The sequence below is a fragment of the Miscanthus floridulus genome, chromosome 9, assembly GCF_019320115.1.
Source record: "Miscanthus floridulus cultivar M001 chromosome 9, ASM1932011v1, whole genome shotgun sequence".
NCBI classification, from domain to species: domain Eukaryota; kingdom Viridiplantae; phylum Streptophyta; class Magnoliopsida; order Poales; family Poaceae; genus Miscanthus; species Miscanthus floridulus.
The window spans coordinates 31,288,170-31,309,555 of NC_089588.1; the positions used below are offsets into that span (position 1 = coordinate 31,288,170).

A 21,386-nucleotide genomic window follows, 5' to 3' on the forward strand; every position below is an offset into this window, starting at 1 on the left:
ACAGATGAAATAGTTTGAACAAACGCTTGCAACATGCCTCTGAAACACTTGCAACATGTGCAACATCCATTGATCTACTTTCGCAACATCTATATGAAACAATTGCAACATGCCATAGAAACGTTTGAAACAATTGAAACATACATTTGCAACATATGGGGAGAAAGGCCTAGGCCGGTCAATTCTAGCCGACGGGGTGGGAGCCGGCGTCGAGTGGCTGCACACGAGCACCACCCAGCACCAGCACCTCGACCACCAGCGCCACCAGCACCGGGGCTTGGCTCGGCAGTGACGGTGGGGGATGGGGGTGAGGAGCGCCATGGCTGCCGGGGTGAGGGGAGCTCGGTCGTCGGGGTGAGGGAGGACCCCGCCGGGGTGGGGAGCGCGCCGTGCTAGGGTGAGGGCGAGCCGCCCACTCCCCTACAACACCACCATGCCACTTCCATGGATCTCGCTCGTGCTCCATGGATCTCGCTAGGGTGGGGGAGAGGGCCTCTAGATCTGTGGGTATTGGGGGCTCTCGATGAGGACGCCGGGGTGGGGAGGACGCCGAGCATTGGTGCGCTTCGGCAGTGGATGAGAAGTGCATAAGGGGTAAGGACGGGGAGGAGGAAGCGAAGGGATAGGTTTTTTAATATACATGCGGGCGGAAGTAAGTAGTGGGGGTGAAAAAGCCACCAGACATTTGTGCGGTCCATCGGATGCATGACACGTAGCACTTCTGATCAACAAAAGGAGGCGGAGAAACAATGCGACTCGTTCTCGATGACTCGATCTCTTACCTTGCTGGACACGAGCATGGGCTGAGCTTCGGCATCTTCCCCGACATCTCTGCCGCCTCCACTTCGTCCTTCGGCACCACCATCGGGGGGCTGGGAGAAGAAAGGGTGAAGGCAGGCAGGCCTAGCAGCTGAGGAAAGTGATGATTCCGAGGAAGGAGATGGGGCAGGGGCAGGCTGAGCGGGAGCGACAAGAGAGGACAGAGGAGCACCTGAGGGCCTCCAAAGCCATGGCGTGGCCGTGGAGGGGGTGGATCGGGAGGGCGGCGGGGTTCTGGATCGGTGACGTAGGGCATCGACTGGATGGGACAAGTTGGAGGAGTGGTTGGTCGCCTGTTCAGGGATGGCTGAATGGGAATGGCAGGCAGTCTCTCTTGCCGCCTGTTGCTCTCTGTCGAGAGTCAAGACTCGAGAGATGGATTGTACTACTGAGGTGGATAGACGAAGCTCTCTCACAGAGCTTGGAGCAACGAGCGGATCGTATGGGATGGGTGTAAGGAAAATGGACCCTAGGCCCATTTACTTTGGATTTTGGTGTTTGATGATCAACACAACCAAATTGGACTAATGTGTTTGCTAGTGTCTATTTTATAGTTCAATAGAATGCAACACAGACTTGGATTAACTTTGGAACATGAGGAAAATGATCAACACTTAAAAGAAGACATTGGAGGAGGTGTTGACAGCCTAGAAGTGAAGCAAGGAGTCGAAGACACGAAGATTTCGAAGCCCGAACAAAGCCATGTGAAGAAACAAAAGCGGACGGTGGCTGAGTGGGCACCACCCTAGGGGTGGAGGTGCCACAAGAAAAGGGCAGCGACTTGGGGACTTGGGTACCGCCTTGGTCACCGCCCCGGTGAACAGTACCCCAACGGTCGGTTGTTAGTGATCAATGGCTAGCTGACATGGCTAGCACCGCCGTGTCCGGTGCTTGGCACCACGATGTCCAGTGCCCAAGCAGAAACATGGAGCTCGGCCCCAACAGTTATATCTCCACTTGTGGCCTATATATATCACTCCAACCGGCCATGCATAGTAGTTAATTAGAAATAGATAAAATGTTAAAGCTAACAAGAAATACATGCGCGGTGCCATGCATGAAGGCTATCGAACAAGATAGCAACAAAGAGCCCCTACCCCTACGACAAAAAAAAAGATCGTGGAGGGACTGAAGTGGAGCGCCTTGAGGCCAAGGAAAACATAAAGAGCACTAACAAGCAAAAGATGAATAATGTCCTCAACATCAAGAACAAGAATATTGCTATCACAAACATCATTGAGGTTTTGCACTTTCTTAATTAGTTTTGTATTATTCTTGTGGTAGCTATATTTTCTTTCACTTATATGCTTACGTGGCATCTAGCTATCATTTAAGATCTGTTTGTGCGGTGTGCTAGAACCAAAGGGCAGAGCTAGGATTTGAGCATAGGGCGGCTGTTCAAGCCAACGACAACCATACATGATGAAATATATATACAATGGAAGCGTAGATAATAACCAACAAACATTTATTTTATTATACAAAAGAAGGCTAAAAACCAAAATACTAAATATTACAAAGCAAATGTGAACAAAATTTAATTACACCTTGGTGTATAACCTCCATCCAGTCAATCTAATTATTGGATAAAAAGGAATCACAGTAATAACCACTATTACACAAATGATTTTGCGAGGCGGTGCCCTTTTATTAACCGAGACGGTCACAAAATCCAACCGTCTTGTAAAATGCCCAACGATTAACGGAGGCACTCGTTTATTTACCAAGGCACCAAAAAATAACCGCTTCGCAAAATCAATTTATAGAGATGGTCGTTTTATTTACGCAGACGGTAAGGAAAGGCCCGTCTCCAAAAATGGATTAAGAGAGGCGGTTATTTTAAAACAAGCCGCCTCCAAAAATGGTCTATTTTCGAGGCCGCCGACCCCGCGCCGCGCCCACCGGGTCTGCCCTCGCCCTCCTCGTGGCCGGCCGCCAGCCACGCGCCGCGCCCGCCATGGCCGAAGCCGCAAGCTCTGAGCCCGGCCTCGCGACCCCCTCACGGCCGCGCCTGCTACCACGGGCGAAGCCTAGGTGAGACCACAGATGCCTAGGCACCTAGGCCAAAATTGAAACTACCTTATAAGGAGAAAATTTTCACCCATTGTGCACCCCCCCTTGGCCCAAAAGAAGGCAACCCCCACCAGCCCAAGCCCAGGTCACAGGTTGCTTCCAGGAGAAGGATGCCAATCGAGTCTCCACAGGAAATTTTGCCATGGCCGCGTGCGAGTCGGGTAGGGGCGAGGAGGCCGCGGCGTTTTGCCTGACGCAGCGAGCCAGGCAGCCAGCGACGCAAGGGCGGCAAGGCACCGACCCCGGCGACGATCGTCCCTGCTAAGTGCTGACGCCTGCGCCCCTTCCGCTTCCCGGCTTCCCTGTCGTCAAGCCGAGCCGAGCGCCTGACGGCCACGGCAACAGCCGGATGTGAGCGCCCTCACCCTCACGGACACGACCTCTCTCTGTTCTTGTCCAAAAGAAAAGGCAAGGAATCAAACCCTCAATTTATTTATCTTGTATTTCAATAAAGTTAAGCCTCACATCTGATTTCGATTCTTCCTGGTTATATGTTGAAATTGAGTAGCCTGCAGTTTAGGGTTAGTGTGTTAATTGGGGTTTTCTATTTTTAATATATGCATATACGTTTATGATAGTATGGATCTGCAATTTGATTATGCTTGCAAATGATAGGTAATCATGGAGAGGTTTTATAAACGGAAAGCTCAAGACAGACACTGCCAACAATAACAGAAATTCATGTCTAGATGATCTCAATTGGGAAGAGGAGATTAAATATGATCCAGGCTTGAGAAAACAAATTGATGCTTACCATCCTAACCATAGAGAAAATGTCAGAAGAAAATATTTAGAAAATGGACCTTGCCAGCCCCGCACATGTAATTTTCCTGTTTTAGATATTGGAGACAAACCGAGAAGATTTATCCCGGAATGGTTTGATGAGTTTGGAAGTTGGCTTAAATATAGTGAGTCAAAGGATAGAGCATATTGCTTTTGTTGTTTCTTATTCAGAGAAAAGAAGGATGCAGGATATGAATCATTTGTAGTTAATGGTTGGAATGGTTATCATAGGAAATGAAGGCTAAAGTCACATGTTGGTGATGTTGGTGGCTTACACTATAATGCAATGAAGAAGTGCGATGATTTCTTACAAAGAAAACAACACATAGATGTTGCTTACAATCAGATAAGTGAGACTGCTAAGAAGGCTTATTTTACTCGGTTGAATGGATTCATTGATACTGCTAGGCTATTGTTGAAGCAAGGATTGTCTTTTCATGGCCATGATGAGTCACTAGAATCCAACAACAAAGGGAACTTCAAGGAGTTTTATGATTGCTTAGCACAACATGATCCAGAGTTACACAAAGCGGTGAGTACAAATGTTGCAGCTAATAGTTGTTTGCTAGCTCCTGAAATTCAAAGGGACATTGTTGAATGTTTTGCAAACAAGATTGTACACTTTATCCTTGAAGAACTTGGCAATGATGTGTGTTTGCTTGCTAGTTGATGAGTCAAGAGATGTTTCTTGCAAAGAACAAATGGCTGTGGTCTTGAGGTATGTTGACAAATGTGGGATAGTGAAAGAAGAAATGAAGAAAGTTAGCAACGAGGCTATGGTTCGTCTTTTCATGACCATGGAAGGAAAAGGGCGTAAATATGATCTTTGATAGGTAATGCAATGTATCTACTTTTAGTGGATAATTCTATAATTTATTTGCTAAATAATTGACCTATTTGTCCTTTTTCCTTTTAGGCTAGTGGGATCTTCATTATGGTTTCCAGGATCACATATTTTGCTATATGGGGCATGTTTTGTTCATGATTTTGGCATTCTATCAATGAATACACGTCTTTTTGTTTTTTTTTTCTCGATAGGGCATATAGCCCATTTTTCATCACGAGGAAGTAGAGATAGTTAAACAGTTCCAACAATAGGCATCTTGGTAATCCCAAGATTACCAAGACCCCAAGCACCCGATACAAGAAAAAGCAAGAAAACACCAAGAAAGGCGGAAGGGAGAGGACCCTTCACCATAGACCTAACTGACTGAACCTGCAGGAAAAAAATTCAACGCAAAGGCTTCCCACTTAGAAAACGAAGCCGTAGTGGCAAAGCATTCACCGAAAGAACCAAGATAACGGCGACAACAGCGACCAGGTAGCCGCTGTGATCAACCGCCGAAAAAACCCAGATAACGGCGACAACAGCGACCAGGTAGCCATTGTGGTCAATCGAACGACTACATCAGCAACTCCAACAATGACTAGGTAACCACTGTGAACTGAGCGACTGTAGCGGCAACATCAACAGCGACCAGGTAGCCTGTTGTGAACCGCGCGACTGCGGCTGTAACGTCAATAGCGACCAGGTAGCCATTGTGACGAGCCGAATGACCTACAGTTGCAACATCAACTGAGGCAGGGCAAACCGATGCGAAGAGTAGAATGAGGCACACGCAAGCACAAATACAGTAAGGAGCGACATCTGGCGAACGGCATGGGAGGAGCAGGCAGAGTGCAACAACGAAGCCTTCAACAAGGGAATGACATCTGCGGACGCCAACTTCGTTGGGAGAGCCACCCAAGATGGACTTTCGTCCCTAGACTTGCCCCAGCAACCCCCAGTGATGAGCAGAAAAATGACGACGCCTCTAAGAAGGTGATGACACTAGCGCGCCACCGTCGTTGGTCCAAGGCAAGAAGCCTGGTGGGATTTTCATCCAAAGACTGTTCGCCGGCCACGGCAGGGCAGATCCGATGGACACCCGCCAAAGGTGCCTAGACCCTCATAGCGTAGCCTAGCCACCACAGTCGTGAACTGCCGGCATGACCAAGGTAGGCGTGGCCTTGGCCACCACGGCGTCGTTGCCTGCCCGCCGTTGTCGGCAGGCACGGGAGGCAGCCGTAGCCTTGGCCGACTGCCGTAGGTGAGCCGCTAGCCTACCTGAGGCCACCGAACGCTGGGCCAGCCTGTAGCATCCCGACCAGCCACCACTGGATCCATGGCAGGATAGGCTAGATCCAGCCCTGGGGCCCCCGGATCTGCCCCGCCGGCCACTGAAACCGCTAGATCCACCAGGGAAGGTAACGGTGGAGGAGGGGGAGGGAGCGCAGTCGGGGTGGCCCTACCACGCCTCAGCTAGCCACCGTCGGCCCCCAGCATAGGCCCGAAGAGGACTACCGGCTAGGACCGACCAAGAGCAGGCGCCATGTGTGCGTACCCAGTCCCGCCCCGACTGCCCGGATGAACTTAGTCGGCCGCCGACGAGGAGGGACGCGCGGATGGCCTAGGTGCCACCAGACGAAAGATCCGGACCCTAAAGGTGCGGATCCGGCCGGCTGCCGCCGTTCGCCGCCATAGGTGAAGGGGGTGGAGGGGTGGTAGAGGAGCAAGAGAGAGAGAGTGAGCGGAAACCGTGGACGGGTGCCCTTTTTGGGGACCGCCGCTGGCCGCAGCCCGCGCACGCCGGAGGGCGGCGATAGCGACCGGAGGGGAGGCCAGGAGGGGGCGAGCTCGGTGGCTGGCGTGGTCGCCCCTGAGTCGCCCATTAGGGGGGCGCTCGGGGGAAGGGTGAAAGATGCCGTTTGTAGGTACACTTCTTTTTGTTAAATGGTGAGTGTTATGTTTCGACCAAAATCTCATCTCTATTGCTAGAAGTCGAATTTTATATTAAAATATTGTAGTTGTACATTAATTATGTTATTTTTTAGGATTAAGTCCACTTTTGGCCCCTTAACTCTCATGTTGGTCTAATTTTTACCCCCAAGTATAAAACCGTCTGGTCTGGGCACCGGAACTTTGAAACCCGTTCAATTTAAGCCCCTCGACGCGTTTTAGGCGGTTTGCAGTGACGTGTTCCCAGTTTTGAGTGGCCACGCTGGCGTTGATGGACACGCTGGATCACCGTGCGGGTCAAAAACATGAGCTGCCCCGGTCAGCTCTCTCTCTCTCCCTCTTAGTTCCTCTCCCCCGAACCCTAGATGCCGCCGCCGCCTCCATCGCCGTAGACACCACCGCATCCTCTCCTCCGGTGCCTCCGCGTCCGTAGTCTCCCCTCCACCTGGGAGTCCTCCGCCGCCGCCTTCGCAGACGTATGGGCTTGGAGGATTGAAATGAACACTCTCAGGTACGATTGAATCCTTCTGTATTTCTGGATGTAGGGATAGAAGTACTTAGTAACCTCGGTTCCATAGTCCTAAGACTCTACTATCTATTGTAGGAATGGACCCTTTGGAATTTCTTTGTGTTCGATTTCACTTTGGTGGGGAGCTTTTCAATGATGGGAAGAAGCTTCATTATCTAGGTGGAAATGAGGAGATGTCATTCATCGAGCGTGACAAAATATCTTTGCCTAAAGTAATTGGACATCTTAAAGACCATTACAATGCTTCAGAGCCTGTTCTTCTCCATTGGTTGTTCCCTGGCAAGGATTTACTGAATGGGCTCAGAGTTTTGGTAGATGACAAGGCTTGTTTGGACATGTCTGAATGTGTTACTGATGGAGGGGTTGCAGATGTATTTGTTGAGCTTATTGAAGTGAAAGCTGATGGCATGGAGACTGAGGAGGAAGAGGATGGGAAGGACTAGTGTAGTGACTGGGAGGAAGATGCTCAAATGGAGAGTGAAAGAGCAGACAATGAAAGCACTAGGATGGAAACACCTCATGAAGACAATGTGGTGGTTGAGGATTTGGCTATAATGAACATGTCATCACCAGAACAACTGAAGAAGGACTTAGTAGGTGCTACTAAGTATTTGCATTGGGTTAGAGAGAAAGAGGCTCCTGTATAGAAGTTTGTTATGCAAGAAGAAGTGTTTGTTCATGAAGAGGCTCCTGTATAGAAGAAGTGTCTGTTCATGAGGTTTTATGTCTGCTTTGATGCATGCAAGAAGGGGTTCCTTGCTAGTTGCAGGAAGGTTATTGGACTGGATGGTTGTTTTTTTAAGGGATTAACCAATGGAGAACTGCTTTGTGCACTAGGTAGAGATGCCAACAATCAAATGTACCCAATAGCTTGGGTAGTTGTAGAGAGGGAGACCAAGGAGTCCTGGGACTTTTTCTTATCTTTGCTGAGCACTGACCTGCAGTTTGGTGATGGTGATGGCTGGGTATTCATTTCTGACCAACAGAAGGGGCTCATCAATGCTGTAAACAAGTGGGCACCTAAGGTGCAGCATAGGATGTGTGCCAGGCATATCTATGCTAACTGGAGGAAGAAGTTCACTAACAAGAAGTATCAGAAGCTTTTTTGGAGATGTGCAAAGTCTTCATCAATGAATCTATTCAACTACAACATAAACAAGCTAAGGGCAGAGACACCGCAGGGGGGCTGATGCTATTTTGAGAACTGATCCTGAGCATTGGAGTAGAGCATGGTTCAAAATTGGGTCATTCTGTGATTCTGTGGACAATAACATGTGTGAGTGCTTCAACCACTGGATTCTGAAAGCAAGGTTCCTTCCAATCATAAGTATGCTTGAAGGTATAAGGCACCAAGTTATGTTAAGAATCCATGAGAACAGGAACAAGGCAGAAAGGTGGACAAGTTTCATCTGTCCAAACACCTACAAGAAACTGATGGCATATGTTCTGGCAGTTGTCAGGTTTGCCCTGCCCTCATGCTATTTCCTACATCTACTATGCATCCAGGCCTATAGAAGAATTCATAGCCAAGTGTTATTCCGTTGAGGAGTACAACAAGACATATGCACACTGCCTGCAACCAGTGGAAGGCAAGGCCTTCTGGCCAGTATCAAATAGAGAAAAGACATTGCCTTCCATGTATGTAAGGATGCCTAGAAGACCAAAGAAGGAGAGGAAAAGGCAAGATGGGGAGAAGAAGAAGCCACCTCAGGGTAAGCTATCCAAGAAAGGAACAGCTATAAGGTGCAGAGTATGTAAAGGGATTGGACACAACAGGACAACTTGTAGCAGGAGGACAGGTTCTGGTAATGCAGGTGGTGGTGCTTCACAGTCTGTTAGAGTAGGTGATGGTGCTTCACAGTCTGGTAGAGGAGGCTCATCAAAAAGGAAGTCATGCCCTTCATCTACTGCTGCTAGTACCAAAAGACACTGCAATATAAGTTTAACTGCTTATTCCATGCCCTTCATCCTTATTAGTAATATATTTTCTTTGTCTTAGTTATATACTTTCTTTGTCTTGCAGGATGGGCAAAAAACTATGAAGTCATCAGCAAGAGTGAAGACAATGCAGAAGGAAGGGGCTCGGGCTAAGGTCACCCTAGAGGCCACTGTACCAGGGATGTCTGGAAATCACAGTAAAGCAAGCCTCCAAGTTTCAGGTGCTTCTACCTCCAAGCTTGCTGCGTCAGCTACAGGACCAGCCAAGCAGATTTATCCAGAGGAAGGAAGACCAAGTGCAGCTGATCACAAGGGAGCCACTCCTTCTACCTTACTGCTGATAGGATCTAATCCTTGAGCCCATGTCTGTGTCTGTGTCTTATCTATGCTATCTGGAACTGTTGTAATGAACTACTGTGTCTTATCTGTGTCTGTGTCTTTTACCTGACTTCATGTATGTGTCAAATTTTATGAGTCTGTGTGTGTGCAACCTGAACTATTGTAATGAACTTGGATCTATGTTAATCACTGAATGACATGTGTTTGTCATCTACTGCAGTGGTAAGTATATTTGTTCAATGAGTTAAAGATTGGGCATTTCGGCTGAAGAAAAAATATTAGTGGCTCCTGTACAGAAGGTTTCTCATCCAATTCTTTCATATATATGATCTGGGAAAAAATATTGGTTTTGTTTGAAAAACTGATATTGGAATCTTTAACTCATGTAGTAAGGTAAAGGATTCACATATAAAAGGATTCGTGCAACCACATTTCACTAAAACATTAGGACATGAGCATTATCCTGATACTCATACATGGTCCTAAGCATTATGCTCATGCATTAAGCTGATACACAACCCATAATAGAACCTGAGCAGGTTTTCAGTACCAACATGGATCGTACTAACTACAACTACAACTACACCAAGGCTAACACTACATTGACTTACATGATCTAAGGCATCCAGGAAGCAGCCACTAATCCTACACAAACAAATAGAGCACCAAACAAGAACTTCCTCTCCTTCTCTAATATCCCTATCCTCACATCTAACTCAACTCTAGATTCAACTCCCAACTGCAATTCAGCTTGCATAATGGCCACATCTGTCCTGGCTGCAACAAACATGGCACCTCTGTCTTCATTGTACCTGACAGCGCCTTCCAGCTCAAGCTGCAGTCTTTGATTCTCCCTTGTTGTGCCTTCCAGCTGAAGCTGCAGTCTTTGATTCTCCCTTGTTGCACCTTCCAAGAGTCTTGCAGTCTCCATTCTTGCATCTTCCAAACTCTGTTCAGCTACTCCAGTTGCACGCTTCCAGTACTTCACTGCATCTCGCAAATCAAGCAGAAGTTGCTTCTTGAAGCTACTGTTTGGCGGATCCACCCAATTATAAAAGTTGCAACCACCATCCTATGAAACAAACCAATAACCAACAAATCAGAGACACACTCAATCACTGATGCATCTACAGACTATGAATCACGAAGAGAACAACTTACACGAGCCCGTGCACACTTCAGATACCGTAATCCTGAGTTCAAATCACTCCAAGATATGAACCTAGCAGCTTTTGCACCACATTTGCATAGCACAGCTGGGGTATACTCCAGTGGTCCTTCACGATAGGGGATGGGTGAGGACGAATCGCCATGGGAATCGCCATGGCGACGCCATCGCGACTCTTGGGTCCCCAAACTTCGGCTGGATCCGCTTGAGGTCGCCATAGATGACTGCGAAGGCGACGGCAGAGGACTCCCAGGCGGAGGGGAGACTGCGGACGCGGAGGCACCGGAGGAGAGGATGCGGTAGCGGCTACGGCGATGGAGGCGGCGGCGGCGTCTAGGGTTCGGGGGAGAGGAACTGAGAGGGAGAGAGAGAGCTGACCGGGGCGGCTCGTGGTTTTGACCCGCGCGGTGATCCAACGTGTCCGTCGACGCCAGCGTGGCCACTCAAAACTAGGAACACGTCACCGCAAACGGCCTGAAACGCGTCGAGGGGCTTAAATTGAACGGGTTTCAAAGTTCCGGTGCCCAGATCAGACGGTTTTATACTTTGGGGTAAAAATTAGACCGACATGAGAGTTGATGGGTCAAAAGTGGACTTAATCCTATTTTTTATTGAACATCATATCGGTCAGTGTAGTTATAAATTAAGTGGTGCACCTCTGTCATTTTGCTCTAGCTTCGCTGCTGCCTGCTGCCTCGCCGACCACGCCCCCCTGCTGGCCGCGCCATCCGCGCCCGATACGACGGCCAAAACACTCAGGCTCCCAAAACAACCGGTTATGGGTTAGCAGTTCTCATTCCAATACTTCCAATATATTATATACTCTAACAAGCTGGCCTTATCGTTTCAGAAACGCGGCGACTTCCCCACGAGCACGTCCCGACTCCCGTGCACCCTCCGCACACACCGGTACTGGTAAAACTGGTAAGTCCTGCCAGCTTGAAGAGCACCGAAAACCCACCCCCAAACCTGAAATCCCGGACCTCGAAATCCTAACCACTAGCCCCGCTCAGGGTTGTCCGGATCTCGCCGTTGGCAAACATATGGATTTGAGAGAAGCAGAGAGACTGAGAAAGAAGCGAGGAAGGCAGGCCGCGTGACTCCGTCAAAAGATCAGGCCGCGCATCAGCCACTGACATGTCAACGCACGCACTACCTGAAAGAAGTGATTACCTCTGGATAAATAGTATACTGATGCTTTCTCTTTACACTGAAGTTCCCTGTTCGATCAGCTCCCCGCTTAACAAGAACAAGCCAAGTGAGAAATGGATCAGAGCCTGCACGCACTTCGCTGCTGCCAAGTGCCAAATGATGAAGGGCAAGCACTTCGTTGCTGTTGCTGTGTAGGCAGCAGGATCGAATTGCAAACACATCAAAAAGTTTCAGTGGGCTACACTTACCAGGCAGGGGACAAGAAACTCAAAGATCATCCAGGTCCGTCCTCATCATGGTAATATGTTACATCCTCCATGAACTCTACATGGAGATGCATAGTATCACTCATTGGCATCCCACCTACTGTTAGAGGCTTAGGACAAGGAGTATCTTACATCCCTATTAACCTTTTCTCTTCGGTCCTATAGCAAACACTGCACAATACATACACGCATACATGCACGTTCAGCGTGAGTTGTTCAACTGAAGTAATTATGTCGACCCCAGGTGGAAAATGGTCTAAATTCTAAGCTCCTATATATGTTTCCTCGTCTGCACAGATATGCTTCATGGATGAAACATTCCCACAGAATAGAATAGGTGAGTTCTCCTGCAGCAACAGAGGACAGATCAACCACACGCTCTCAACACATCCACTATAAATTCAGTGCCATTCCACATCGTGGAAACAGAAGCAAAGCTAAATTGTTTGCTTACCTTTCCTAAACTGGTGATCCCGGAGCAGCCAAGGTAGGCACACGGTCAGGCCCCTCAGACGGTGGCCTAGTTTCGATCTCAAAATGTCTCTTCATTTCTTCCTGAATCTGAAAAGAGAAGAGGCAGACAGAGCACAGAGTGTTACCAATGCATTGGTTTTCATGTAAATTCAACTATTCTGGACAAAAGTCACCGTACCTGCAGCACCTCTCTGTAGAACACCCAAACCCAAATGGACAGAATTACGCTGTATCCTACAGTTCCAAGGGACCACAGGACTGCTTTGGGGGTGTGCGCGCAGAAACGTAGCATCACACATAATCCGGCACTGACAAATAGAAACACCAGAAGCACGAGCCATTTGAAGATGTGGAATCCAATACCATCAATGGACTCACTGTCTTTCAAGTATGACCCAAGAGCTGTCAGAAGGCAGCTGATGAAGAATGATATGACGCTTCCAATGATAACGCCTTGCATCGCATGGTCCTCAAAGGTCTCTTTTGCATTTGCAGCAAGGGGGTATGACAATGACAAAATGACGAGACTGCCACAGAACACAAGCAGTTTCTCCGCAATAGTGTAGAAGGAACTAAGTAAACCCTGCGTCAAAAAAAAAAGTTGCATAACAAATTTTGATGGCTTAGATATCTGACCACATTTTAATGGCTCTAGTCCATTTGAATGGCAGACAAAGGGGTAAAAGAGAATAGGATAAATCACCTTCTTCCTGTTCGCAACAGAATTATTTACTGGAATGCTGGCCAACCGCTGTTAGGAATCAACAACACAAAACATCGTCAGAAAGTGAAATGGAAAAATAGGATAGAGAAAAGAGAAGATAACTACATAAGTTTCTCACCTCAGATGCAACCCGAGGAAGCCTATTTCGTAAATCCCTAGTTTCATAGTTGTCGCCAAAATGGCTGCCCTCATTTCTCATACCACTGATAAGCCCCTGCAGAACACCAAACAGGCAATAAGCCACGATGTCAATGTGTTCATGTTTATTAGGAAAAGAAAAATGATAGCATACCATACTGCTAGCAGAGTTAAATGATGATGGGCACTGCAGATCATTGTCCTGATGAAACAAAAATAGCACATATTAGCGTACTGCAGCTCACCACCTCGTAGACACCCTCTTCATCATAATACGATTAATTCATCAGAATTTTCTGAACATGCTAAGAGAATTGGTTTTTCATAAGCCTTGGGAAATGAATGACACGCATATGTAGTGCCATATGGGTCCAGTCAGACAATTAATTATGAAATGGATTTGAGTTACAAAGAGGATCTGATACAAACTACTGGCCCTTAATCCTTTCTTGTATGCACAGTTTTTCCATGCATAAAACAACTATACAAGCAGTAAACAATCTATGGCCAATGACTAAGTTTAGCTGGTTTAACAATCAGTAAGCAATCACAAGAATTAAAAATATACCAAGCCAGTCAAAGGCTGAAGAAAAAACATACCACTGCATATAAATATGCATTCACAAAGCCACCACAAGATATAAAACTGCGAGATAAATATCCCAAACAGAGTAGCAGACTGAGCTAAAATGAATGCCACATTCACAATTGTGAATTGTCAGACTGAAGCTGAAGTGGAAATTGCATCAACCATTCAGACTATCATATACCTTTCATTTATGAAATCTGGTGGGTAAAGAACATTCCCTTATTACTGTTCATTGCTTTATTAGTTTATCTGTGGGTGTTATGCTACTCCTACTTTTGTCAATATTGTTGAGTTGACAATGCACTCTATGTAAGACACCACTCTCATTGGTGTAAGCAATCATGAGAAATTGAAATCATAGTTCATATACCTACTTTCACTATATCATATGTTAGTACAGATTTAGCCCCAAAGTCAGATTCTTATCCAAAGGACCTGAAACTCCTGTACTGAGCATATGTTGCTCTGTGATTTCACCAGTTTTTGGATTTTCCTGGAGTACTGAGGCCTAACCAGGTAAGGAATAAGTTTTATTATAAAATCCAGGGGCTAGCTTGAGAAACCCAGATTTGGTGAGCAGATTTAGATTTACGTAGTAAGATAAGAATTGGGAAACGTTTTCGATCTACCATTCTTCCTCCAATTTGACTAGCACAGGTTTTTGGTCATTCAGTCGACCCCACAACTTGTTAAAATCAATTAGACTAGCATGCCAAAGAATTAATTAGGTGGAGAAATTAACTAAGCTAACTGACCACAAAATACCATTGGGTACCCACTTGCATCCTTGGAGCAGGATTGAGTGGCAGGGAAAAAAAGACAAGAGTCATGTGGGGAGCATGCAGATGAAGATTGGGGTAGGGCCGAAACAGCTGCAAGATCTGATTTTAAGAGAATGTTACACAAAGGAAACAGCAAATGGAGAATCTCAGTAGATGAACAAAACTATGATGGCTCACCAAGTCCTTGTTTTTAATGATACTGTAAACACAGCCATATACTGTTTGAGGATTTTCCTATAAATCCAACCGAAGCATCCTTGCACACCTTTCATTGGTCAGAAGGACCCTACTGTTCTAACCAAAGGCATAATTACCAATCTTACTGGTGGTTCTTCTGCATTCATAAGCATTCCTGGGTCTGGGTTCAGTACCACCTTTGCAACCAGTCTATACCGTCGGGGCTGAAAGAAGAGATGGCTCGGGAAAACTCAGTAGATTGATTATGGAGGTACCAAATGAGTACAATATATATAGGCAAGGATTGTCAAGGGTTTATAGAAACACCCAATCAACGGTGATCCTTGCCTAAACCAAGATCATCTACCATAAAACCCCAAGGGGCGCCTACAGGCGCACTCAGCCCAAGCCCAGGGCGTAACAGCCCATACATCAATGCTAATGGCCTAAGCTACAGCCCATAATATGGTAGTCTAACATGCCCCCGCAGTTAGATCGTCGCCACCGCGCACGTTCAGGCTGGACCTGAACTCTGTGAAGACAGAAGATGGAAGACCTTTGGTGAAGATGTCCGCATATTGGGATGAGGTTGGCACATGCAGGACATGAACATTACCAGCAGCAACCTTCTCCCGAACAAAATGGAGGTCAATCTCGATGTGTTTGGTGCGCTGATGCTGAACCAGGTTGGAAGACATGTAGACGGTGCTAATGTTGTCACAATAGACCAAAGTAGCACGCCGAAGAGGGGCATGGAGCTCGAGCAAGAGCTGACGTAGCCAAGAGGCCTCAGCAACACCGTTGGCCACTGCGCGGTACTCAGCTTCAGCATTAGATCTAGAGACTGTATTCTGACGCTTGGAGGACCAGGAGACGAGATTATCACTGAGGAACACAGCGTAGCCCGAGGTGGACTTACGCGTGTCCGGGCAACCAGCCCAATCAGCGTCAGTGTAGACCACAAGATCAGTGGCAGGAGATGGCCGCAACAACAGACCCAAGTGGAGAGTGCCCCGAACATAGCGAAGGATGCGCTTGAGTGCTGCCAAGTGTGGTTCCCGTGGGTCATGCATGTGAAGGCAGACTTGCTGGACAGCATAGGTTCGACCCAGAATGAGGGTGGTAGGGAAGCCTGGAACAGTAGGGAGCGAATCACATTGTTAATGGAACGAATGATACGCTCGGCCTTACCGTTCTGGGCGGAAGTGGATTTTCAAGCACAAGTTCAACACTGACGGGTCACTTGAGCGGTACAAGGCATGCTGGGTCCTTCACGGCTTCACTCAGCGGCCTGGCATGGATTTTTCAGAGACTTTCAGTCCAGTTATGAAGCCTGCCACAGTTCGCACCGTGCTTTCTCTGGCCCTGTCTCACCAGTGGCCCGTGCACCAGCTTGATGTGAAGAATGCCTTCCTACATGGCACCTTGTCAGAGACAGTGTATTGTGTACAGCCGTCTGGTTTTGAGGATCCCACCCACCCGGACTTCGTGTGTCTGCTCAACAAGTCCTTGTATGGGTTGAAGCAGGCTCCTCACGCTTGGTACAGTCGGTTCGCCACTTTTCTATTGTCTCTTGGGTTTGTCGAAGCCAAGTCAGACACCTCGCTCTTCATCTACAGGCGCGGCTCAGATATTGCCTATCTCCTCCTGTATGTGGATGACATCGTCCTCACAGCCTCCTCCACGGGTCTCCTTCGGCGGATCATTTCGGCCTTCCAACAGGAGTTCTCAATGAAGGATCTTGGCAAACTGCATCACTTTCTCGGTATGCATGTTCAACAGTGCGGTGACGGTCTCTTCCTTTCGCAGCGGCAGTACATGATGGATATCTTGGACCATGCTGGCATGGCTGAGTGTAAGCCGTGTTCTACTCCAGTCGACACAAACCCCAAGGTTGCAGCTGCTGATGGTCCTCCTGTGGCTGATGCAACAGATTATCGAAGTCTTGCTGGCGCATTACAGTATCTGACCTTCACACGACCTGACATCGCCTATGTAGTCCAGCAAGTCTGCCTTCACATGCATGACCCACGCGAACCACACTTGACAGCACTCAAGTGCATCCTTCACTATGTTCGGGGCACTCTCCACTTGGGTCTACTGTTGCGGCCATCTCCTACCACTGATCTTATGGTCTACACTGACGCTGATTGGGCTGGTTGCCCGGACACATGCAAGTCCACCTCGGGGCTACGCTGTGTTCCTCGTAAATAATCTCGTCTCCTGGTCCTCCAAGCGTCAGAATACAGTCTCCAGATCTAGTGCTGAAGCTGAGTACCGCGTAGTGGCCAACGGTGTTGCTGAGGCCTCTTGGCTGCGTCAGCTCTTGCTCGAGCTCCGTGCCCCTCTTCGGCGTGCTACTTTGGTCTATAGTGACAACATTAGCACTATCTACATGTCTTCCAACCCGGTTCAGCATCAGCGCACCAAACACATCGAGATTGACCTCCATTTTGATCGGGAGAAGGTTGCTGCTGGTAATGTTCATGTCCTGCATGTGCCAACCTCATCCCAATATGCGGATATCTTCACCAAAGGTCTTCCATCTTCGGTCTTCACAGAGTTCAGGTCCAGCCTGAACGTGCGCGGTGGCGACGATCAGACTGCGGGGCGTGTTAGACTGCCATATTATGGGCTGTAGCTTGGGCCATTAGCATTGCTGCATGGGCTGTTACACCCTGGGCTTGGGCTGAGTGCGTCTATAGGCGCCCCTTGGGGTTTTATGGTAGATGATCTTGGTTTAGGCAAGGATCACCATAGATTGGGTGTTTCTATAAACCCTTGACAATCCTTGCCTATATATATTGTACTCATTTGGTACATCCATAATCAATATACTGAGTTTTCCCGAGCCATCTCTTCTTTCCTATACCATAAAAGAAGAGATGGCTCGGGAAATTTTGTATCCTTGCCTATACCATGAAAGAAGAGATGGCTCGGGAAAACTCAGTAGATTGATTATGGAGGTACCAAATGAGTACCATATATATAGGCAAGGATTGTCAAGGGTTTATAGAAATACCCAATCAACGGTGATCCTTGCCTAAACCAAGATCATCTACCATAAAACCCCAAGGGGCGCCTACAGGCGCACTCAGCCCAAGCCCAGGGCGTAACAGCCCATACAACAATGCTAATGGCCCAAGCTACAGCCCATAATATGGCACAATCTAACAGGGGCTTCTGATTTTGGTCCTTAGTATGTGGCTGCACCACAAACTAGAGCTGATTTCACTGGGAGTCTGGGACATTGTAGTAGAGAGGGATATGGGATTCATAAAGTGAGGGAGAGGATCCATTTGCTCAGGGATTCATAAAGTGAGGTCCCAAGCCCTGGTAAAGGAGGAGGGTTGTGTTAGGCGTGGCGAGCCAATGTAAAAACTTAGCCACTTAAATGGAGATGAAACCCGAAAGAAAATCATTGGGGCATAACCCTCTTAGAGACGCGCCATATCGGAACCCGGGTATGGTGTTAAATGGGCAAGGGCCGGGTCGTCACCCCCGTGACGTGCCGTGTCGTGATCTGGGCATGGTGTCAAGTAACCAAGGATCGGGTCGTCGCTTCCTTAGTGGCGCGCTACATCGGCGCCCGGGTGTAGTGAAAAATGAGCAAGGGTCTTCGCATCAGAGTCGACGGGTGCGAAGGGTAAGGAAGCTAATCGAACCAACTAGGATCCGTTTAGGTAGTTGGAATGTAGGGTCACTTATAGGTAAGTTAAGAGAATTAGTTGATACCGCGACTAGGAGGCGTGTAAATATATTATGCGTTCAAGAGACTAAATGGAAGGGTCGGAAGGCAAAGGAGGTGGACAATACAGGTTTCAAGCTTTGGTACACAGGGACAGTCGTGAATAGAAATGGAGTAGGAGTTTTGATTGATAAGAGCCTCAAGAATGGTGTGGTGGGAGTGAGAAGGCAAGGAGATAGGATTATCTTAGTCAAGCTTGTCGTTGGTGATATGGTCTTGAACGTAATTAGTGCGTATGCCCCCCAAGTAGGCCTCGACGAGAGTGCTAAGAGACAGTTCTGGGAAGACTTAGATGGCCTGGTTAGAGCTATACCTAGTAGTGAGAAGTTTTTTTATAGGAGGAGATCTTAATGGGCATGTAGGTACTACAAGCGCAGGTTTCGTGGCAGTTCATGGAGGTTTTGGGTATGGTAGTAGGAATCAGGAGGGGGAGGAAGTTCTGGACTTCACGGTAGCTTTTGACCTGATGATAGCCAACACTTTCTTTAGAAAGAGAGAATCTCATCTAGTGACCTTCAGTAGTGGACAACATTGTAGCCAGATTGACTTTGTCCTCGCAAGAAGAAAGGACAAACGAGCATGCTTGGATTGCAAGGTGATACTAGGGGAGTGTGTTGTTTCTCAACATAAGCTTTTGGTGGCAGATTTTCGTTTTCAGGTGCGTGCCCGTAGGGATAAACAAGCTAAGATTGAAAGAACAAAATGGTGGAAACTGAAAGGGGAGACGTCAGAGGTATTTAGGGAAAGGGTTATCAAAGAGGGCTCTTGGAAGGAAGAAGACGACATAAACAATATGTGGGACAAGATGGCAACCAACATTCGGAAGGTAGCCTCAGAGGTGTGTGTGGAGTAACCAAAGGAAGGGGACGCGAGGCTAAAGATACTTGGTGGTGGAACGAGGAAGTCCAAAGGGCTATTAAGGAGAAGAAAGAATGCTATAGACGCTTGTACCATGACAGGAGTGTGGACAACATAGAGAAGTATAAGGTGGCAAAGAAGACTGCAAAGCGAGCTGTAAGTGTGGCAAAGGGTAGAGCGTACGAGGATCTTTACCAACATTTGAGTACGAAGGAAGGAGAGAAGGACATTTATAGGATGGCTAGGGTTCATGAGAGAAAGACACGGGACTTCAACCAAGTTAAGTGCATTAAGGATGAAAGGGAGCATCTCTTGATAAAGGAGGATGAGATCCGACATCGATGGCAAGAGTATTTTGACAAATTATTCAATGGTGAGAATATGGACACAACCTTTCAGTTAGATGACTCTTTTGATGACACCAATAGGCGCTTTGTGCGGAGAATCCAAGAATCTGAGGTCAGAGAGGCGTTGAAAAGGATGAAAGGAGGTAAGGCGATGGGACCGGATGGTATCCCAATCGAGGTGTGGAGATGCCTCGGGGACATAGCTGTAGTATGGTTAACCAAGCTGTTCAACCATATTTTTCGATCAAACAAGATGCCTGATGAGTGGAGGAGAAGTATATTGGTACCGATCTACAAGAATAAAGGGGATATTCAAAGTTGTACAAATTACCGGGGAATTAAGTTGATGAGCCATACTATGAAGCTATGGGAGAGAGTTATCGAGCATCGCTTGAGAGCAATAACGCGGGTCTCTATGAACCAATTTGGTTTCATGCCTGGAAGGTCAACCATGGAAGCCATTTTCTTAATAAGACAAGTTATGGAGCAGTATAGGGAGAAGAAGAAGGACCTACACATTGTTTTTATTGACTTGGAGAAGGCTTATGATAAAATACCAAGGAATGTTATGTGGTGGGCTTTGGACAAACATAAAGTCCCAACGAAGTATGTTGGACTCATTAAGGACATGTACAGCAATGTTGTGACTAGAGTTCGAACAAGTGATGGAGACACGGATGACTTCCCGGTTAGGATAGGACTACATCAAGGGTCAGCTTTGAGCCCTTATTTATTGCTTTAGTGATGGATGAGGTCACAAGGGACATACAAGGGGACATCCATTGGTGTATGCTTTTCGCGGACGATGTAGTGCTAGTTGATGAAAGCCGGACAGGAGTGAATCAGAAACTGGAGTTATGGCGGGAGACTTTAGAGTCCAAAGGTTTTAGACTTAGTAGAACTAAAACTGAGTATATGAGATGTGACTTCGGCACTACTATTTAGGATCAATGCTACAGAGGGACGGGGATATTGATGAAGATGTTAGCCATAGAATCAAAGCAGGGTGGATGAAGTGGCGGCAAGCGTCTGGTGTCCTATGTGACAAAATGGTACCACAGAAGCTAAAAGGCAAGTTTTATAGGACGACGATTAGACCTGCTATGTTGTATGTTGCAGAATGTTGGCCTACGAAAAGACGACATATTCAACAGCTAAGTGTCGCGGAAATGCATATGTTGCGTTGGATTTGCGGTCATACAAGAAGGGATCGAGTTCGGAACGATGATATACGTGAGAGATTAGGGGTAGCGCCAATTGAAGAAAAGCTTGTCCAACACCGGTTGGGATGGTTTGGATATGTGCAACGGAGACCTCCAGATGCACCGGTGCGTAGTGGAATCCTAAGTCAGGATAGTAACGTGAAGAGAGGCAGAGGAAGACCGAAGTTGACTTGGGTAGAGGCAATAAAAGGAGACTTGAAAGGATGGAATATACCCAAAGACTTAGCCTTAGATAGGAGTGCTTGAAAGACAGCTATTAACGTGCCTGAACCTTGATTGCTTCTGTTGGGTTTCAACTCTAGCCTACCCCAATTTGTTTGGGACTTAAAGGCTTTGTTGTTGTTGTTGTTGTTGTTGTTGTTGTAATAACGAAGATCCAGTAGGTTTGTTAAGCAAACTGCAAAAAAAATTTGAACTGGGTGAAGTTTGCTGAAATTTTTCTTTCAAGAAGAGAAGCACTCGGCACTCACTAAGGGGTCA

The 21,386-nt window shown here is 47.3% G+C and overlaps 1 protein-coding gene across 1 annotated transcript; it reads right to left on the reverse strand.

Annotated features, from left to right (window-relative positions):
- Positions 1-9,856: 9,856 nt before the first annotated feature.
- LOC136481662 (uncharacterized) lies at positions 9,857-11,026 on the reverse strand. The gene is made up of 3 exons (XM_066478994.1): positions 10,422-11,026; positions 10,125-10,332; positions 9,857-10,082 (listed from the first exon to the last, which is right to left on the reverse strand). The coding sequence occupies exons 1-3, from the start codon at positions 10,644-10,646 to the stop codon at positions 9,877-9,879; spliced, it is 639 nt and encodes a 212-aa protein (XP_066335091.1). The 5' UTR covers positions 10,647-11,026; the 3' UTR covers positions 9,857-9,876.
- Between the last annotated feature and the right edge of the window lie 10,360 nt (positions 11,027-21,386).

Bases quoted from the DNA above. Each gene is read 5' to 3' on its own strand.
- LOC136481662 (XM_066478994.1), bottom strand. From the start codon at position 10,646: ATGGCGACCTCAAGCGGATCCAGCCGAAGTTTGGGGACCCAAGAGTCG. The intron at 10,333-10,421 runs GTAAGTTGTTCT...TTTGTTTCATAG, and splicing joins TGAAGTGTGCACGGGCTCGT to GATGGTGGTTGCAACTTTTA. The intron at 10,083-10,124 runs GCACAACAAGGG...TTGAGCTGGAAG, and splicing joins ACTGCAGCTTCAGCTGGAAG to GCGCTGTCAGGTACAATGAA.